Raw genomic sequence first — 21137 nt, forward strand, 5'->3', positions numbered from 1 at the left:
ATACATGGCATACGCCACGTGTTGTACAAATTGTACACATGGCGTGTGACTCAACAAAATAGGAAGAAATACCCTTGAAGGATTAAACAAGTTTTTCTTCTCATTTTGGGCAATGACAAGGCAAGTACATTTCAATCCATTGAGGATCAAAACAAGTTTTTCTTCTCATGTTGGGCAATGACAAGGTAAGCACACTTCAATCCATTACGGATCAAAGAAAGTTTTTCTCATTTGGGCAATGACAAAGCATACACATTTCAAGTTTAAAATGGTATTAAGTGGGAAATTAGGCCATAAGTTACACCACTTCAATTTCAATATTGCATTAAGTGGGAAATTAGGCCATAAGTTACACCACTTCAATTTCAATATTGCATTAAGTGGGAAAATTAGGCAATGGTGCTTGGAAAGGAAAAAAATATTTTGTGGTGGTGATTCATTCTCAAAGCCTATAAATAGGCTTCTCCATCAAGGTATCAAGCATCAACCAATTCACAAATACATTTCTCTACTCCCAAATTGGAAGAGAATTCCCCAAATCCTTGAAGCTTTGAAACTCCAAAGCTTCCAACCATCCAAATTCCCAAGAAAAGCCAACACACACCAAAACCAATTCACAAATACATTTCTCTACACACCAAAACCTTGAAGCCTTAAAGTTCTAAAGCTCTCAAGAAAATCCCGAAGGATCAAGAAAGCACTCTTCGTTTCTTCGTCAAATCCTCATTCAAGATCAAGCCCCAACGGCCCTTGAAGAACTTCCACCAACTCAAGATCAAGCCCCGACGGCCCTTGAAGAAAGTGTTCATTGTTCATCAACTGTTCATCCTAAGATCAAGCCCCAACGGCCCTTTGGATCAACAACCTCAACAAATCCACACATCCAATCGTTCTTCAAGATTAAGCCCAAAAGCCCTTGAAGATCCGCTCATCCATCAACCTTCAAGATCAAGCCCAAAAGCCCTTGAAGAAATCCACACAACCATTATTCAAGATCAAGCCCCGACGGCCCTTGAAGAAAGTGTTCATCCGTTCATCAACTGTTCATCCTTAGATCAAGCCCCGACGGCCCTTTGGATCAACAACTCATCCACAAACCTACACCCTACGAAGATAGAATCAGAGGACCAAATTTGAGAGAGATCGTAACCCCAAAATCATAAACACAAAAAATATTATTTTGTACACGTTATTCTGGTTTCTTGTTTCAAGGAATCTTTCGTGTTCACAATCTAATTTCATGCTAGGTTGGTATATCTAATTTCATGCTTAATTTGGCCGCTGGAGCTTTAATGAGTTGAAGAGGATCTACCAATTTGACAATCTACCAATTGCGGTTTTGTTGTCGTATTTCCTATAAATGTGTTTGTTGTAATGTTAAAGTTTATTTAGCAAAGTTTTGATAAAAAAATTCTGTAAAGAACCAACTATTTATCATATGCATATTCAACTGAGAAAACAACACAAAAAGAAGGCCAGGCCAGGTAGCATATGCATATTCGTGACCAGATTATCACACCAATGGTCCAACATAACCCCTAAGTTAAATATGGCTGAAACAAGCAGCGCAACAAGTGTCAAATTAGAGAAACGGATTAAATGAGACTCTTAAAGACAACATGGCCACCTAAGTACAACATTGCATGAATAGTAAGTCTTAGTGCAATTTCACTCGTTTAAGAGTGGCTAGAGAATCATTATTCACAATATTTTTTTAATTCACGATTAAATGAAATACAACCCTTAATATTATTTACAGTCTAGAAAAATAATATTCATGGTTGAATATATTGGCTTATATTTCTAGTAAGATTTTCTCTTTCGTTGTACAAGCCACTCGTAGAGGAGGATGGGAGCCTGCAAATGAGCAGTCACTTAGTATTACAGTCTAGTAATATTCATCTTCATTTGTAAGTGAGAGGTCTTATATTTGATTCTCCCTTATAAACTGAATAGTATTGCTAGACTATTGTAAGATTAAATCTGCAATCTCTTCTTTAGTGTAAATAATATTGTTTGTTAAAAAAAATTGAAAATAGAGCCATGTAATCATAAAATTTTAAATTATTTTGTCAAATTTCTGATCTGAATTTTGACTTATATAGACGACGAGTTTGTACCACACATTACTCGAAGATAGGTGACTGAATTTAAGGCCTTAATAGTGAATATCGTTTGGGCTACAAATTCATAGTGAAGGGCTCGCATTGTTTTATTTATTTATTATTTACACTGAAGAGTGAGGCAGTAGCTAAGAATCACATTAGACCAGTCAGAACAATGTCAAACTCGTCTTTAACAAGAATCGAACCTAAAATCTCTAAAGCTTCTCACTTACAAGTGAAGAAAAATACTATAAAACTATAGTAGTAAGTGGCCCATGAAAGTTAATTTGACTCACTTTGCTCTTTAAACGTTGTCTTTATGTTCCACTTTATCATGTGCCGTTGTCCACATAGATAGATAACAGTAGTTGTTAAAACTTAAATGTATGGGTCATTTTAGAATATTTTAGTTTTGAGAGTTGTTTAGACTTGGTTAGTGATTAAGCTGAATTTTGGAAACGTAAGATGTTTAGTTATTTGTGCATTTTTTCCTTTTGTCGGCTAAAGTTTTACAATTTTGGACTTCATGGTTTTGTTATCCTACTCGTATTGTAATTTTATATACACTAAGTACAGTGAAGAATTTGAAACCGGGACATAACTCTTAATAAGGAGAAAATTAGAACTAGATGCCTCATTTTAAACTTTTATAGACTAAACATTTATGTTTTTTAAGTTTTTTATTAAGCTTTTGAAACATTTGATTAAGATACTCAAACTTGAACTACTTCAGATTAATTGAAATTAATTTACATTTAAATATCTACTATATATTTTAAATAATTTCAATTATATTTAAGTCTAAAAATTTAAACTTTTCAAATCTAAATGTACACCCACGCCAAATGAAAACGTACCAACATTAAATGAAAAAGTACCAATGTCAAACGAAAACGTACCAACCCCGAATTAAAACATACCCAATTATAAACTATATTAAAATGAATATTCATCTTTTTGGAATGTTTAAAAATATGTTTGATTCATACACAATGCTCTAGATAGTCTTTTTTTTGGTAGATAAGTCTTTGTAACAACTTTTAGTTGATCGGACATAAATCCTTATTATTGTAGATAATACTAAATAATAACGATAAATCATATAATTTTGAATTAACAAACAAGTTATTATCCGTTGATTAATGATTCTTTCTAGAAAGAAAAAATAATTAATTAAAGTAATTTAAACTTTTACATTGTTAACGACTTTTTCTATAAAAAAATAATAACTAATTAAAGTAATTACTCATTATTAGAACAAAAAGTAATAAAACTTATATTTTGAAAACAAACGTACCAAAAATTCAAATGTACAAAAAACTAAATATACCAAAAATTCAAATGTACCAAGTAATTAAATGTACCATTATAATCAAACGTACCTAACAACGAGTTTTGTTACATTCTATTTAATTTATTAAAATAAATATTTTAATAAAAAATTAAAAATAAAATCTTAAATCATCATAATAAGAGATGCATAAAAATAGAAGGAAAAAAGAGAATACTAATGTGAATAGACTTCTAATGAAATAAAATTAAAGTACCAAAATTGTAGGGAAAATGTTTAATCAAATTTGTAAAAGGAATAGATGTTTAGTTTATGACATTTAAAAATGAGGCGTCTAATTCAAAACATCTCATTAATAAGTTGAAGATGAATGTCATAACTATTCGGGTAATCCATCGCTTACAATTTTGTTATCTAATTGGACTCGATGCTTTTTTCGTCCCATAAATGTGTAACGTTAAACTTTATTAATAAAATTTTTGATAAAGGAAAATTATGTAAGGAACCAACTATTTATCATATGCATATTCAACTGAGAAAACAACACCAAAAGAAGGCCAGGCAGCGTACACATGTTTAGGCATATGCAGAGTCGGGATATATGATGAAAACGTATAAGGGTGGGTGATTTTTAATGGATGTCTTTATCTTTGTCTCCCTTCCATTTTGCTGGTTGTCCTTTCCCCTGACCCTTCCCCACCAAACACCACACCAACGCTCCAATACATATAAAACCCTAAGTTAAATCTAAAGGCTGAGATAAAGATTGAATCATATTATACGTGGATCCGACGGCTGAAACAGGCGCAACCGCAATAGAGAAGTGGCCAATGGGACTTTTGAGGCCAACGCAATTACAGACCCTCCTCAGTACAACATTCCACAACTAGTGCTAAGCCAGCGGTGCAACTTTACAGTTTTCAAAGAATAAATGTTTAGGGGATTTTCTAAAAATTCAACTCTTCCTCGTCTTATGTTTTTTACACAATATTATAAAAAGTTAGCACATAATTGTGGCAAAAACATAAGTTTGCAGAGTTAATGTGACAAAAAACATGGGATGAAGGAACTTATGGACAGCCGACTTTTGAGAGTCTCCCGACATTTTTCTTCCCAAGGCACTAGTACTACTACAATTGAACACGTAATTACTAGTGGTATTGTAGAAAAAGGTATGTAGGCTAAAAAATATATTTGTTATTGATACGTGAATGTGGAGAAATGGAAGAGAAATGGAAGAGAATGCTTTTTTTCTCATTGTGTTTCTCTACAAGATTACAAGGATATATATACATGATACAAGTGTGTAGGTAGGACAAGGTAGCCGTCCTAGTGTGTAGGTAGGACGGCTGTAGAGGACAAGGTAGCCGTCCTAGTGTGTAGGTAGGACAAGGTAAGACGGCTTGACGGCTGTAGGACGGCTAGTGTGTAGGTAGGACAAGGTAGGACGGCTTGACGGCTGTAGGACGGCTTATTCTTCCAATAATAATATTATATACAATTACACAAGGACTCCAACCATATTCCTTATTTGTCTAACACTCCCCCTCAAGTTGGAGAGTGGATGTCAAGAACTCCCAACTTGCGTAACATACTCGAAAACTTTTCTTTCCCAAGAGGTTTGGTAAACAAGTCTGCCAACTGTTGTGCCGTACCCACATGCTTGGTCTCTATTGTGCCATCTACAATCTTATCTCGTATAAAGTGACAATCCATCTCAATGTGACGAGTTTGTTCATGAAAAACAGGATTGGCAGCTATATGTAACGCTGCTTGATTATCACAAAATAAAATGGAAGGACCATCCAAAGGAATGTTCAAATCCTTCAACAAAAAACGAAGCCAAACTATCTCGCAACAAGCACCTGCCATGGCCCTATATTCCGCCTCTGCTGAAGAAAGCGAAACGGTTTTCTGTCGTTTCGTCCGCCAAGAAATCAAAGAACCGCCCAAGAATACACAATACCCAGTAGTCGAACGGCGAGTGATAGGGCAACCTGCCCAATCAGAATCACAAAACGCAGTTAACTTGGTCTGGTTGTCAGAACGAAATAATAAACCTTGACCTGGAGTAGCCTTCAAATAACGAACAATACGAAGCGCAGCATCCATATGAGATATCCTTGGCTCGTGCATAAAACGGCTTAGAACATGCACAGAATAGATGATATCCGGCCGAGTGATAGTGAGATATATTAACCGACCTACTAATCGTCGATACTTTTCAGGATCCTTGAGAAGTTCTCCTTTATCAGATAATTTTGTGTCATCCATAGGAAAAGCAATGGGTCGTGCTCCCAAAAAATCATAGTCCTTGAGAATCTCTAATGCATACTTGCGTTGAGAAATATAAATCCCTTGTTTGGAACGAGAAACCTCAATACCCAAAAAATATTTTAAATCACCAAGGTCTTTTATCCGAAAATGATCATGGAGAAAAGACTTCAGAGAATTAATGGCACTAGCATCATTGCCTGTAATCACAATATCATCCACATAAATGAGCAAAGCTGTGAAAGAAATACCAGACTTTTTAGTGAACAATGAATAGTCAGCTTTGGATTGTTGAAAACCGGCAGAAATGATGGCACTAGTGAATTTGGCAAACCATTGGCGAGAAGCCTGCTTAAGACCATAAAGTGACTTGTGAAGGCGACACACAAGATTCTCCCCCTGTCGCCGAAGACCAGGAGGAGGAGACATATAGATTTCTTCATGTAAGTCACCATGTAAGAAAGCATTATTAACATCAAGCTGATGAAGAGACCAAGACTGACTAGCAGCAAGAGCAAGAAGACAACGCACCGTAATCATCTTAGCAGTAGGAGAAAAAGTGTCATGATAATCAATACCTTCAGCCTGAGTGAAGCCTTTAGCAACCAAACGAGCTTTGTAGCGGTCAATAGAGCCGTCAGAATTGTGCTTGAGTTTGTACACCCACTTACAACCAATGGGAATTTTGCCAGGGGGCAAGGAAGTTAAAGTCCAAGTACCATTAGCATGTAAAGCTTGAAGCTCCTCAGTCATAGCACGTTGCCAATTGGGGTCAGTGGCAGCCTCGGCAAAGGAGGAAGGCTCCACAGTCCGACTGACAGAGTTAATGTAAGAAAAATGCCTGGGAGAGTAACGGTGATAAGAGAGAAAATTACAAAGTGGATATCGCGTACCTTGTGTAGAACCGGGTTGCGAAGTCGAAGATGGGTGGGATGGCAGAATCACCTGTGAGCAAACGTAGTCTTTTAAATAGGATGGAGGTTTATGGGCACGGGAAGAGGTGCGGGGAAGGGGAGGAACGGGTAATGGGGCAGCAAGGGAGTCTGTGGGAGGCGTGGAAGGGGAGGAATGTGGAGGAGGGTGAGGCGTCGGGGCAGGAAGGGGTGGGTTATATGTAAAATCCAGAGGGGGTGGGATGGGTAGGGTAGGCGAAGAGGATGGGATATGAGGGTGAGAAACGGCATAAGGGAAAGTAGTTTCGTGAAAGATGACGTCTCGACTAGTGAAAATGCGGTGATTGTCAAGATCGTAAAGGGTATAAGCCTTTTGTCCATGAGGATAACCGAGAAAAATGCAACGATGAGCGCGAGGGGAAAATTTGGTGGTGGGAGTGACAGAGGTGGCATATGCCAGACAACCAAAGACGCGGAAGTGGTCATAAGATGGGGTTTTCAAAAAGAGAACCTGAAATGGGGATTTATGATGGAGAAGACGGGTAGGGAGACGATTGATGAGATAAGTAGCGGTAAGAACACATTCCCCCCAAAACTTGATAGGAAGATGGGATTGAAAACGAAGGGCGCGAGCGATTTCAAGAAGATGACGATGTTTTCTTTCAACAACGCCATTTTGTTGGGGGGTATAAACACAAGAAGTTTGTAAAAGCACCCCATGATCAGAGAAAAAACTACGAAGAGATAAAAATTCACCACCATTATCAGTACAAATGCATTGGATGGTAGTGCAGAATTGGGTAGTGACATAAGCAAAAAAATCCTTAATTAATTGTTGAGTGTCGGATTTATGTTTCATGAGGAAGACCCACGTAAAGCGAGAAAAATCATCCACAATGGTTAAGAAATAATGAGCACCAGAAAGAGAAGATTGACGATTCGGGCCCCAAATATCACAATGAATTAAAGCAAAAGGGAAAGTTGATGAAATTGAACTCAAAAGAAAAGGTTGACGAGTTTGTTTTGCCAACGGACAAACATCACAAATATGACTAGAATCAAAAGTACAATTAAGAGAGCTAGATGCTAAAGCTTGCAAACGAGTGGAGGAGGGGTGACCTAGACGCCTATGCCAGAGGGAGGAGGGGATGGTAATGATGTTGCAGAGAGGTTGACGGGTGGGGAGAGAAGAGGTAAGGGCCACAAGGTAATACAGATCGCCACGTCGCTTACCCACACCAATCATCGCCTTCGAAACCAAGTCCTGCAAAACACACCAAGAAGGAAAGAAGGTTATGGAACACGATAATCCATCTGTAAGTTTACTAACCGATAAAAGGTCCACTCGGAAATTAGGGACACATAAAACATCCTTCAAAGTAACTGATGAATTTAAAGGAAGAGTGCTGGTAAAAGTAATGGGAGCGGAAGCACCTCTAGGCAAAGAAACAGGCGGCAAATGTGAAGGAGAACGATTAACCAAACATGAAGCGGAAGAAGTAATATGATCCGTAGCACCACTGTCAAGAATCCATTGACCATGATGAGAGGTGACAGGTAACAAACCTTGGGCAAAATCAGTAGTGAGCACGGCATTGGCCTGAGGAGAGGTGGTGGTGTCACGTAGAGCAGCTAGAACACGGGAGTGCTGCTCGGCAGAGAGGTCAGGCATGGCAAGCTGCAAGTCATGCAAAGTGGGCTGGGCCCCGTGCACTTGGTGGGTCGCTGGAGTAGAAGAGGAGGCGAAGGCCTGGGTGCCTTGCACGTGATGGGCCTGGGTGAAATTATGGGGCCGAGAAACAGAAAACCGTGGCTGCCGGGGAGGACTGGAAGGTGCATGGCTGCGGGAAGAACTGGAAGCAGTGGCACGGCGCGGTGGTCGCCACGGTTGGCCATGGAGGGGATGGTCAACGGGATAGCCATGAAGTTTATGGCAGGTGTCTCGGGTATGATAATCAAAATTGCAGTAGGTGCAGTGGAGGGGAGGACGAGCAGAGGAGGGACGGGACGGGCCACGAACAGCCATGGCAGCAGGTTGATCGACAGAGCGGAGGATGCCCAGGGAGCGTTGTTTTTCAGCTTGAGACACCGAGGAACAGGCCTGACGAACAGTGGGAAGGGGATTCATTAAAAGAATCTGGTCACGAACAGCAGCAAAGGATTCGTTGAGGCCCATTAAAAATTGCATGAGTTGTTGACGGTCATGCTTGGCGTTGCAAGAGCACGTGCAACCATCATTATAAGAAGCAAGCTCATCCCAGAGAGCTTTCAGGCGAGTAAAATAGGCGGAGATAGAAGAAGAACCTTGAGAAATTGTAGCAAGTTCCCGGTTGAGTTGGAAGATGCGTGGAGCATTACTCTGAGAGAAGCGTTCGCGAAGATCATCCCATACAGCTTAGACAGAGGTGGAAAAAAGCACAGATTCTTGAAGGTCAGGTTCCAAGGAATGCAGAAGCCAAGAGAGAATCATGTCATTGCAACGACGCCAAGCCGCGTGAGCATCAGAGTCGTCGGAGGAAGAAGGTTCTTGGATATCGCCAGTGATGAAACCAAGTTTATTCTTGGCACTCAAGGAAAGCTGCATGCCACGGGCCCAGGATGTGTAGTTATCACCATTCAACTTCTTGGATACAAGGACAAGATTCGGGTGGTCGGAATGATGAAAGGAAAAAACACCATCGGAAGAAGAAGAGTCAGCCATGGGAACGGCAGAGAAAGCTACCGAAAAAAAAAAAATTAGGGCTAGGGTTATAAACCTGCTCTGTATACCATGTAGAAAAAGGTATGTAGGCTAAAAAATATATTTGTTATTGATACGTGAATGTGGAGAAATGGAAGAGAAATGGAAGAGAATGCTTTTTTTCTCATTGTGTTTCTCTACAAGATTACAAGGATATATATACATGATACAAGTGTGTAGGTAGGACAAGGTAGCCGTCCTAGTGTGTAGGTAGGACGGCTGTAGAGGACAAGGTAGCCGTCCTAGTGTGTAGGTAGGACAAGGTAAGACGGCTTGACGGCTGTAGGACGGCTAGTGTGTAGGTAGGACAAGGTAGGACGGCTTGACGGCTGTAGGACGGCTTATTCTTCCAATAATAATATTATATACAATTACACAAGGACTCCAACCATATTCCTTATTTGTCTAAGAGGTATTAGTGAATTACTATTGGTAATTAGACGTCGGATGCACGGACACGATTCTGACGTGGATGGATGATGAGAGTCCTTATATACACTAACCTGGCTTTCACTATTAATAATGGGATCTGAAATCAGCCCCCCTCCTTCCTCAAGTCCGATGAATTGAAAGACTCCGCTTGTGTAAATAGTGAATTATCCTGTAGACAGGGCATTCGGGCAGCATTCCGAATTCAAAACCCTGATGAAAACATGATATTCCTTGAGTGAGGAAAGCTGCTAGGCTGACCATTGCACTTGGTGTATCTAATTAGCTGTATATATTTGTATATTTGTATATATTAGAAAGAAGGAAGAGAACTGTAGGTTAAGCTGAGCGTAGTTGACAGAAGAGAGTGAGCACACACAGGCAGCAATTGTATAAAATCATACCTTTGGGCGGTGCGTGCTCACCTCTCTCTCTGTCAGCTGCTATCTGCGCGCTCGCTGGCATTATTTCACCACTTAATTTTGATCGTCAACGTTCAAAATCTTAATTTCTCATCAACGCCCCTTCTCCTCCCGCAAAGGAATAGGAAATTAAACCAGGCCAGTCCCAGGCCCCGCCCGTTCTGCTCTCCCAATTCTCCTTCCTTCCAGGTGTTTAAAATCAAGACATGTGACTTGATGATTGAGGTTTTGGGTTTGTCATTGTTTTTATTATCCTTATCTTACTCGGTAACAGGTGTCCTTCAGTTTATGATTTGACCGACGTAGCATACCATACGTGGCTCACTGCACTTCACAATCACAAGGGAATGAAAATACAAGATAAGTTATTTTAATGTATTTAATTTTTTCCGTTTTATTAATTTTTTTTGAATTTAAAATTGTAAAGAATGACTTTAGTTGTAAGCGTGGTCTTTTGATATACTGTCCTGACCTTCAAATGGGTTGAAGAGGACGATTTGGGGCTCTGATGTTTCTTCAAGGTACGCCTTCTTATTCTTATCTTACTGTTCAAATTTTCATGGAAATTCCCGCAATTATTCTTTTTCTTTTTTTTTATATATAATTATTTTATGAAAACCCTCCGAACCCCTCTTCTATTTTCATGGAAACTACCACAATTATTCTTTTATTTATTTATTATGAAAACCCTCTTCTTCTTCTTCTTCTTCTTCTTCTTCATGCAAGTTTATTTCTCTGTGCATGTCATATAAAAACTGTAAATTATTACACAAATATACATTCAGCTCTTCTCCCCAAATCGGCTGATAAAAGAAAACATAAACCCTAAGGTCAGAGCTCTGCTAAATATGGACACATTTTACTCTCTTCCCATCTGGCCAGATCTCAGCTTTTTTTGTGTCATAAGTGAGATTCTTAAACCAAAATTCCTTTTCAGAAAGAAAAAAAAAGAAAGAAAAGAAAAAGGGAAAGGTGTCCTGTTATTGAAGCAAATATAATTTTAGTTTATATTGTTCTTTTCTTATGTTTAATTTACTGGTCGTTGCCTTTTAATTATATTTGGTAGGCAGTACAAGTGTAGTACTTCTTGATGTCTAGGCGTCAGTGAGCGGCAGCAGATTCTGCTTCCATTAATTTGGCGCATGTTTAATCACCAAGGTACGTTTCAGTTGTCATCTCCTTGATTGTACTCCAGTTATCGATTTCTTTTCTGTTTCATACTGTTTTTACATATGCTCAAATTTTTAATCTGGATATTTTGTTTTGGGGGAGAAATACTCATTATCGTCATGCTTTCGGGGTAACTTAAAATATGTTGGTTTAGTTTGTGGAATGGGTTAGGTCAATTATTAGTTGATGATAATGAACTTGAGTCATGGAAAATGGATTTAAGAACTAATTACAAAGTGGTAAGCATTACACCAGATGCCCTCTTTCGAGGACGGGTTTGAAGAACATTACATGGCTAATCCGTTTTCCATGTGAGTTTGAAGTTTCAAACAGATTATGATTAAAGTTGACCTACCCCAAGGCCTGATAGGATACTAGAAATGGTTATCCAAATTGGAGTGTGTGAGTAAATTGTAGTAGCTCAAGGGTCCCTTATTAGATGTTGGACACTTGTCGTCAGATTAGAAGGTTAGTTGTTGTTGTTGTTAATTGGTTAGAAACTTAGCTTGTAAGTCTGAACAATATATATGTACCAGACTAATTGTGCGAAGCAGGTTGTTATTGAAAAATATATGGTTGTTGATTTCAATCACAGAGTTCCTGTAACATATGAAGGTTTGAACGAGGTTCATATTAAGGCCAATTCCAGGTTTGAGCACAAAATAACAAATTCATAAATTTTGGAACAAATGGTAGGTCATCTACGATGGAAGATTTATATTCCTGACATATTTTTATATTTGAGTCCAAAAATAGTGGTGGGTTTGAGTGTTTGGTTTTCTCTTCCTATGCATATTGTTAAGATTTGGTCTATGCCTAGGAATAGAAAACATTGGAGTCAAACCAATATTCAGTTTTAACAAATAAGGTATGTGCATTGGAAGGGAAAACCTTAATGTCAAAACTCTCAATGTGAGTTTTAACAATTTTGGTATGTGTATTAGAGATGGTTGGGGTCAAAACTCATCTTATTTTTCTTCGTCTAATAGCATTTTTTCTTGTTGGCATGGGATCCACCATAGGCTCCGATTTCTTGTCTCATATTAGCTGGAAACTTGTATATAATTCCTAAGTATCTGGTGAATTGGAGATGTTTTGATTCATATGTAGACTCAAATACGAGAATCGAGTCCAAATTCTCTAGTGCGTAGGAGATGGTCCAAGTCTTCTGTGCATTGGTGAGTCTTTCTCTTTTTAAGACTCAACTATGAGTCTAAATTTTCCGGGCATTTACGTTGTCCTAGCCAATTGGCCTAACCCACATATTCTGTTTGGACATAAGTAAATGGCTTAATTAGCTTTAGTCTAAAATAAATGGCTTGAATATGCCTTGGAAAATCCTTTTGATTGAACTCCCCGGTTGAGCTTCTTTACCTTGTTTATCAAAATTTTCTAGACTAATTTATGCACTAGTTAAAATATTGTGTTTTTTCGTCTTGAGAATTAATGTTCTTATATTACAATTTGGACTTGTGTGTAACTCTTAATATATGTTCGGATTTTTCTGTTATGTTCTCCAGACTTATGTTAGTAGCCCTTTCAGATATCTTTGTCTTAATTTGTTTCCTATTTTTATTCATCTCTATTTTAATATGGTATTTGAGTAGGTTTGGTCTTGCTATTCTGTAATATTTCTATCCATACACACTGTTCTTAATTACATGTTTCTCTCACTTTGTAGCGAAGGTTTGATCCTCCTTTTTTCTGGTACTTGGTGGGTTTTGTTGCTTCCTAGAATCTTAGTATTGGAAGTGACATATTCCAAGGTTTTTTTCTCTGCCAATCCTAATATCATTATATTCATGGCTTCAATTTCATTGCCAATTTCTCTTTTATTATGTGCTTGAGAGAATCTTTACTGTGGTTTCATTTGTTTGAATTAATTACTGTTTTTACATATGTATTGTTCTTTAAATTTTCTTTGTGGATATTTTGTTGTAAGACAAAATATCATTAGTTATGTCCATACTTCTGCATTAGTCCATAATTCTGCATTAGTCGCATAAGTTGGTTTAGTTTCTACGACGGGTTAGATCAATTACTAGTTGGTGATGATGAACTTTTGGTTTCTTCTTTATTTCATGGCAATGAGAAGCTTATAATGAACTCGAGTCATGGAGATGTATTTATAAATTGATTACATATTAGTAAGCATCATATGGCTCAAGACTTGTGTTTTGGAGTTTTTAGAATGATTGCACTTCACCTTGCTCAAGGCTTCTCCATTTGAGAACCACCCAAATGTCATGAAATGAAAAATCTTCCCAAATTGGTTCTCTAACTATTTGGTCTTGGTGGGCATAATCAAATGGCTTAAATTTTCTGAGATCTGAAATAAATGGCTTGTGTCTCTGGAATATGATTTTAAGTTTCCCAAGCTTGGATATTCATCAGTCATTACCTTGTTTAGTTCATGGAATTGTATGAATTGTCAGAGATCTTTATGCACCGGTTAAAGTATATTTTTTTATTCATATTACAATGGGGTTTGTGTTGAATTCAGGCTTGTGTGTAACTCCTAATATTAGTTTGTTTCCTATTTTCACTCATTGATCTCCTACATATTTAAATTTTAACATGGTATTTGAGTATATTTGAACTTTGGTTTTCTATTATATTTCTACCTTTGCACACTGTTTTAGCTGTATGCGTCCATCGCTTTCTAAGACCTAATTATTTCTAACGAAGTGTTGATTCTCCTTCTCTCCATGGTTTTACGTTATTCTTGCATAATTCTCAACTTGAGGGTCTTTATTGCTTCCTAGAATCTTGGTATTTTGAAGTAGCAAATTCCATGTTAACCATATAGGTATTTAATGTTCATTGTTTTATTTTTATTGCCATTTCTCTTTTATGCTGTGCCTAAGAAAGTCTTTAGGGCTGTTGATTATTCCTGAAATAATTAATTTCTTGCGTACTTCCCTTGTGCATGGAATACAGAAGTGAGTTTTTGCTACAACTAGAACTTAAAGTTGGCTGCTACTTCTTTCGTGTGGTTCTGTATTCTTTGTTAATCTCCTTCTATTCATTTAACTCATTTTCGTTATATTTTAATAAATTTTACATTGTTTAATCATGATCATTGACTAGACATCACAACATGAACATTTGTTTTGAAGGGGGCTGTTTAAGCTCTTCAGATGAGTTGCATTATTTCCCATTGATGTTATCCAAGTTCCTGAAGAGGCTTTTGGGTTTAATGATTAGAACAGTTGATAAACTAGGACGATAATGAAATACATAAACAATTGCCGTTAAGGTGTACTAAAAACTAAATTGGTTCCATGGTCAGCAGGTGCAACATAAAGAAGTGGATATTTCTTGTTACTTACCAAAGTCCTGTTTTATGTGCTCTTAAAAAGGGTCAGTTTGGTGGCCTTGGTGCACTTCGCCACCTTTCAACCTTGAACACCATGATGAAATTTTTTGTTCTCTGGACGGGGTGGGAACGTCCCATTCATCTTTGGGTGTAGCAGTCTAAACTGTGATCGTATGACACAAATGTTAATGGTGTGTGGAACCTCATCGTCGTCTTCTTTTGATGTTATTGGCTGTTTTAAGAGTAAACTGCCGATTTCCCCCTTGAACTTTCACTTAGCTTTTGGTTTCTCCCTAAAATTTTCAATTGGAAAATTAGGGACTCAAACTAATTTGTTGGCCTATTTCCCCCTGTTGTTAGTTTTTCATTCATTCCATCCAAATTTATGTTTCATGGAAGTTTGTGCACAACATGTGAGGGTAGTTCAGTCGCTTTGTTCTTTAAAAGAATTGAAATCCCTAGATTTATAAAATGTTGACTTGTGCAGATTTGTGATTTTATAGTTTGTGTCTGCAGATCTAGTGAAGTGACGTTTTTGTCCTCAAATGAGAGTCATGTGGTGTGCACATGATTAGAGTTAACATTAATGTGGATGCAGTCTATGTAAAAACCACTGGTAGGGGGTGGGGAGGAATCGGGTAAAAGAAATAGTTTAATTCCTTGATTTTCTAATTAAAATGTTGAGGGTGAAATCGAAAGTTAAGTGAAGGGTCAAGGGGAGATTCGGTAGTTTACTCATTTTTTAATTAGAAGTTGATATCATTTTGTGTTGGTTTCACATACGGTTAGAATGTATGGGCAGTCTTAATCCTTCGATGTTATGTATGTATACGTCATTTAAATATGGTCGTGTCCTATAGTTTATTGTGTCTCTCCCATCTGTCTCTAGTTTTTTGTATTTGTTCTGACGTATGAACTTCCCGTATTATTTGATTTTCGTGCAAACTGTCACGAAATGCCCTGTGGTATGGAATGAAGGGTTGAGAAGGTTTGCAGAAGCGCAATACCAGGATTCACTGTCATCACTTCAAAGTTCAAAGGAAGATCGGCGGGCGACAGAATGCCCTGATAATCCTAGCTAGTGACCTAAACTGTTTGGCTTGGCATTATCAAACTCTATGATAAAGAGTATTTGCTGCACAGAAGATTTCGAGTGGAAACCACCATCGAAACTTTCCATGTTCAAACAGTCGAACGGAAACTACAGTGGGACATGTAACACTTCGATAAATTGTGTGCAAGAGATAGTATATCACCTTATGCTCATTCTACATGAGTACATGATTATAGTTAATAAGTATGAATCAAAAGTTAATTGTGCTACTGAATTGTTTTACTCTCTTTTTGAATGTTCGGTAGTCGGGTGCTGAACTCTTTATGGAATACGGGTAGGTATCTAATCTGATGCTTAATTTGGCCGCTGGAGCTCTAATGAGTTGAAGAGAATACCCCAACCACTATAACAATCTACCGACTGCGGGTTTATTAACCTATTTCGTCATGTGTTTGTTGTAATGTTAAAAGTTTAATAAAGTTTAGATAAAAAATTTCTGTCAAGAACCAACTATTTTTTTATAGGGCATTTTAACGAAAAACTTCCGATACTGTTCATTTTAACGAAAAATTCACATTTTTACATTAAAAAATCAATTCCGGTATTATTCATTTTACCTTTTATTTTGTAATTATCATTAAAACTTAAAGTTTTTAAATTATTTCAATTGAGAAAACAACACAATAAGAAAGCCAGGCCAGGCAGCATGTGCATATTCATGACCAGATCATCATATCAATGGTCCAACATAAACCCTAAGTACAACATCCGATGGCTGAAACAGGTAATGCAACAGCAAGTGTCAAATTACAGAAAGAGGTCAATTGGACTTTTGTTGAAGGGTACGCTGCCATCTAAGTACAACATGAAATGTTACTGTTTTAGTGCACTTGTTTGAGTTGGTACAATTACTATTCACAATATATTTTTATAGATTTACAATTAAATGAAATTCAACGCCAAATATTAACTACAGTGCTGAGAAATACTATTTATGGTTGAATATACTTTGTTGATCTTATCATCCACGTGAATTAACGGCTTAGATTTTCACTAAGACATTCTCATTCATTCTACATGCCACTCGTAGAGGATGAGAACGTGAGCGTGCATAATTGAACCACATAATTGCTAGCCCATTGTTAGGCTAGGTTCACCCCCTCCCTATGTATATGATATCGTTGTTTAGAAGAAAAAAACATCACTTTCTATTTTTGGCTATTTGATTGAATAAATTAAATGGAATTAACGGACAAAATTAAACAAATATGTGAAGAAGCTCAGAAAAGCATGATTATTTTCCCTTTTGCCTATCAATTGTCTAATATCATTTCCGGGAGCATTCAATTTTGGATTTGGGCCTTCATGAAGCACATATGGTGGATATGGGCCTATTGGCAGGAGGTTAGAATTAGGCCGATATGCCCGATAATTAGTTCGTTGTCAAAGTTCAAGGGCCTGATAAAGTCCAACAACAATGCTGTGTAATTATTATTTTTTTATAATTCTTTTATTATTAAAGAGGAGGGGAACGGTTTCGAATTATTCCAATAATTTAGGAAGGAAGAGTTTTGAACCCTAGATGCATGGATTGAGAAACTCAACATTCTATCCATTAGAATATTGGATTTCATGCGTATGCTTTATGTACTTAGTTCATGCATGATTCCGTGCAATGGAAGAGTTTTGAACCCTAGACACATGGATGAGAAACTCAACATTTTATCCATTAGGATATTGGATTTCATGCACATGCTTTATGTACTTAGTGCATGCATGATTGCGTGCAATGTTTAATCTTTGTTTGTTGTTTATATTTGATTTATTTTATATGATGTTCTGAAATAAAAAGATAGTGTGTGAGATACTAATAAGAAAGTGTGTGAAAATCAGATTCCTTTGATTTCTTCGAAAATACGAGTCCAACCGTCCGTGTATGTGATAATTAGAATTCATAACCTTTTTATTTGTCTCAATATAATTACAGAATGTTTGGTTTAATTACCTCTACTACTGTTTCAGAAACGTATTTGGCCCCACAAAGTATTCTTCTTCAAAGGATTTTTTTATGGGGTGTCAGTTATTCTTCAACAGTTAATTTACATCTCAAATTATATATTTTATCAAGGCAAATGAGTTTTATGAGACTTTATGTTTTTAGATTAATTAGGAACTTCCCTCATGAATACTGAAAACCGTGAGCCCATCTCTGGAGAGAAGGAAACATCACTGGTAATCTACTCTCTGGTCCCCCAAACAGAAAAAGATCATGTAATTTTTCATTGCAGATAGCGAAGCATGCATAGACACACTGACATATGTATCTAAATGACAAAAATCCTGAGTCATATTTTTTATCTTGTGTTGAATAATCTTGATTCGTGATCATGATATAAAGGCAAATCGCTAGCTAAGGCATATGAAGCGATATTTGTTGTTTTTTATACCGACATTAACATTGACACATGCATGCATGATGTAACTGATTAACGGATCGACCAAGCTCAAGATCGTATGCAAGGTTTTCCAACACGGAACAATTGGGTCCTGACTTTACATCATGTTTCTGAGGGGTCTAGGCTCAGTATTGCACGGTGAAACTAGGGTTTGATACCAGTTCTTGACAGCACATAAGCAAAACTTGCGCCTTCAAGAGTTTGTAAGAGAAGCGTCCTCAAGAGCCCTTAACCAACCCAACAAACGTTATTCTTCCAATGCAGGACAATCAACCGGGTCCTCTAACAATAAAAAAATTAGGCATTAACTCGTCTACAGTTAGAGACAATTGTGTCGGCTAACTATAGATCGCCTAACAGATTAACCCAGTTTCAAGATGAGTTAAGTTTCAGATGTGGAATAATTGGGTGTCCTACTATTCCACCGCGCTTCCTTGGAGTCTAGGCTTACTTGTGTGGTGAAACTACGGTTTGGTAGCAATAGTTAAAAGCGCATCGGCAGAATTTACTCCTAAAACAGTTTGTAAGGAAATAGTGCCCAACAGCTTTTAAAACAAGCTAAATGCGCAACTACTTCTTAGGACAATGACAACTCTGTCCAAGCGAATCAACCAAAGGGGCAAAACCCTAGCTAATGGCAGGGATAAGGATGGAATATGGTGTATATATATATAAAAACAGAACTACAGAAGTAGGGAAGATAACTGTTATTCCAGCTCATACGTTTGCAACCGCACAACAAGGCCAATAACCTAATTAACCTCTAATACATACACTATAAAGAGTCTATTAGTTAATCATGAATCAGTGCCTTGTTTATTACAGTAATCAAACAACGTTGCTTTCGTAATTAGTCGTAATCAAACAGCCGCCCCCACATGTTTAACTATTATAAGTATTGTTTAACTTGTAGTGTGCATTGGCAGATATTCACCACAGAAGGATTATCATTCAAGTGCTGACTCTTGAGTTTTCAGGTGAAGGAGAAGGATGTTCTCCCTAATTATGGAATTTAATATCAAAGAAACATAATTACAAGATGCTTATATAATAATTTATTTTTTTCGGCAAATGGTGCTTATATAATAATTCGCATGGGTCGGTGTTTGATTATAGTCAACCATTCTGTATTATTGTAATTAAACTTGAATTAATAAGATACCAATTGGCACTCCAATCAGTGATGGGTGATTATGGTTTTAGTGAACAAAAGAATGATGGCGGAAGTCACCGTAGAGTCACATACTACATGTGTGACAAAAGAAAACCTAAACCCGAAAATATTCTTTTGATACAACGAGACTGAATGTGAAGACTTGGTCACACAAAAGATCGGCTCTATATAATGATGTGGAAAAATTATCATTTATGAAAGTCAAACTTAAAATCTCTCATTTATAAAAACGATAAATACCACCAAAACTATAACATTAGTAGCTAAATATGAAGATGTTGTATTTTCTAAGTGCGTTGTTCCTAATTAAACATATTTTAATTATTGCAAAACAACAAGAAAAAAAATGGAAATGATGTCTAATGAAAGGTGGACGAGGCAAATTTCAAAGGGTAATGGAATTGCAAACCCATGTGGCTTCTGCCTCTTTGAATCTTGTGAATCAAAATTTGATATTCTGTACTCTGTCTTACTAAGGTAGTCCCACTAGCTGCACGACACGGCGAGGGCCTAGCGTGACCAGTGGCGTCCTAAATGTAGGTAAGTTTCAAGACTCTCAACCAATCAGTTTTAGGGGTTTCTTTCCATTGTTTTGCACATTGAGGACAAATCAAGGCCACACAAAAGCTTAAGAACCTCCCCTTGTTTCATACATGGAGATAGCACAAATTATGGGACAGTAGATATGTCAAAGGCCTTATTGTGTTGGGCAATCAATCAATTTTAGTTCCTAAGATAAGCAGTTTTGCACCCATAATTGAATGGACCACAAACTGAAACAAGGCAAGTGTCAAGGACAACGTTTTGTTATATCAACTATCAAACAACAGTACAGCACCCGATTTTAGATTAACAAAGGGGTATTAAAAGAAAAGAAAGTAATTGTAGCGGAAAATGATTTCTGCATACTCATTTCTTTCCTTATGATTTGTTCTTTAATTTACCTTGAATTTGTTCAGTCTAAATGATCAAAATAAATAGGAGTGTTAGTGAATTAAATGCGTGCATACAAAACACCTACCTTCTTATATTTGAGTCCGACGGTGAAGGTAGTTTTGAGTTTTCTCAAATATATACACGTTTTAAACAATTATGCATGTGCGTTGTATAGATGGCCTAAAAGATAAGATATTGTAATGAAACCTAAATATAAATTTCGATTTTACATGAAACCTGTATGTGAACCGATATTGTGGAGAACACAAGTCTAAGATTTGATACCAATATAACTTTTGAGTCTGAATTTTTCGACACTTTGAAATGAAGTGATGATAACATTTGGAAAGGTTCAGCGGAAAATCAAGAACAATAATTGAGCACATGGTTGATGAGAAAAAGATAACGATTGGATAACCAATCAGACGATAATCAATCCCCACATATCTTTCAAAATTTGCTCTATACAAATACATCAAATGACGAAAACATTAATTGGATTTCATGATTAATCATCCATCTTTCGTACCCAAATTTGCCACCGGAGGGAGAGGGAGGGATGAGTAATGCTTGCTCGCATGTAAAGCAAATAGAGCACAACAAACACAAGACATCTGGCAACTTTAGTTGACCCATCATTTGTGATGCGATAGATGAGAAAAGTAGAAAACAATGACAAAGATTTCAAGTCATCACCTGGCTTAGCAAATTATCACTCTACCTAAACACACAAATAAGATAAGCACGGGACCAATGGATCACGCGAAGACCTGTACTGTGACATCCCACATTGTCCAAGGGAGTGATCCTTAATTGTATATTCTCATCCCTACCTAGCACGAGGCCTTTTGGGAGCTCACTGGCTTCGGGTTCC

General features: G+C 37.2%; 1 protein-coding gene and 2 long non-coding RNA genes across 3 annotated transcripts; 1 reads left to right on the top strand and 2 right to left on the bottom strand.

Annotated features, from left to right (window-relative positions):
- Window positions 1–1466: 1466 nt before the first annotated feature.
- Window positions 1467–9945, bottom strand: LOC148690893 (uncharacterized). Its single transcript, XR_015956650.1, has 2 exons — window positions 9807–9945; window positions 1467–1857 (listed from the first exon to the last, which is right to left on the bottom strand). It is a non-coding gene; the product is annotated as an uncharacterized LOC148690893 (long non-coding RNA).
- On the top strand, window positions 4421–14709 carry LOC137743764 (uncharacterized). The gene is made up of 6 exons (XR_015956649.1): window positions 4421–4553; window positions 9716–10343; window positions 10429–10675; window positions 11221–11312; window positions 13006–13090; window positions 14687–14709. It is a non-coding gene; the product is annotated as an uncharacterized LOC137743764 (long non-coding RNA).
- Window positions 7527–9712, bottom strand: LOC148690894 (uncharacterized). The gene is made up of 2 exons (XM_088685673.1): window positions 8130–9712; window positions 7527–7827 (listed from the first exon to the last, which is right to left on the bottom strand). Exons 1-2 carry the CDS (start codon window positions 8749–8751, stop codon window positions 7793–7795), a joined length of 657 nt encoding a protein of 218 aa, XP_088541799.1. The 5' UTR covers window positions 8752–9712; the 3' UTR covers window positions 7527–7792.
- Window positions 14710–21137: the final 6428 nt, after the last annotated feature.

This window comes from Pyrus communis, chromosome 15 (assembly GCF_041283825.1).
Source record: "Pyrus communis isolate YQ-2024b chromosome 15, ASM4128382v1, whole genome shotgun sequence".
Taxonomy (NCBI): Eukaryota; Viridiplantae; Streptophyta; class Magnoliopsida; order Rosales; family Rosaceae; genus Pyrus; species Pyrus communis.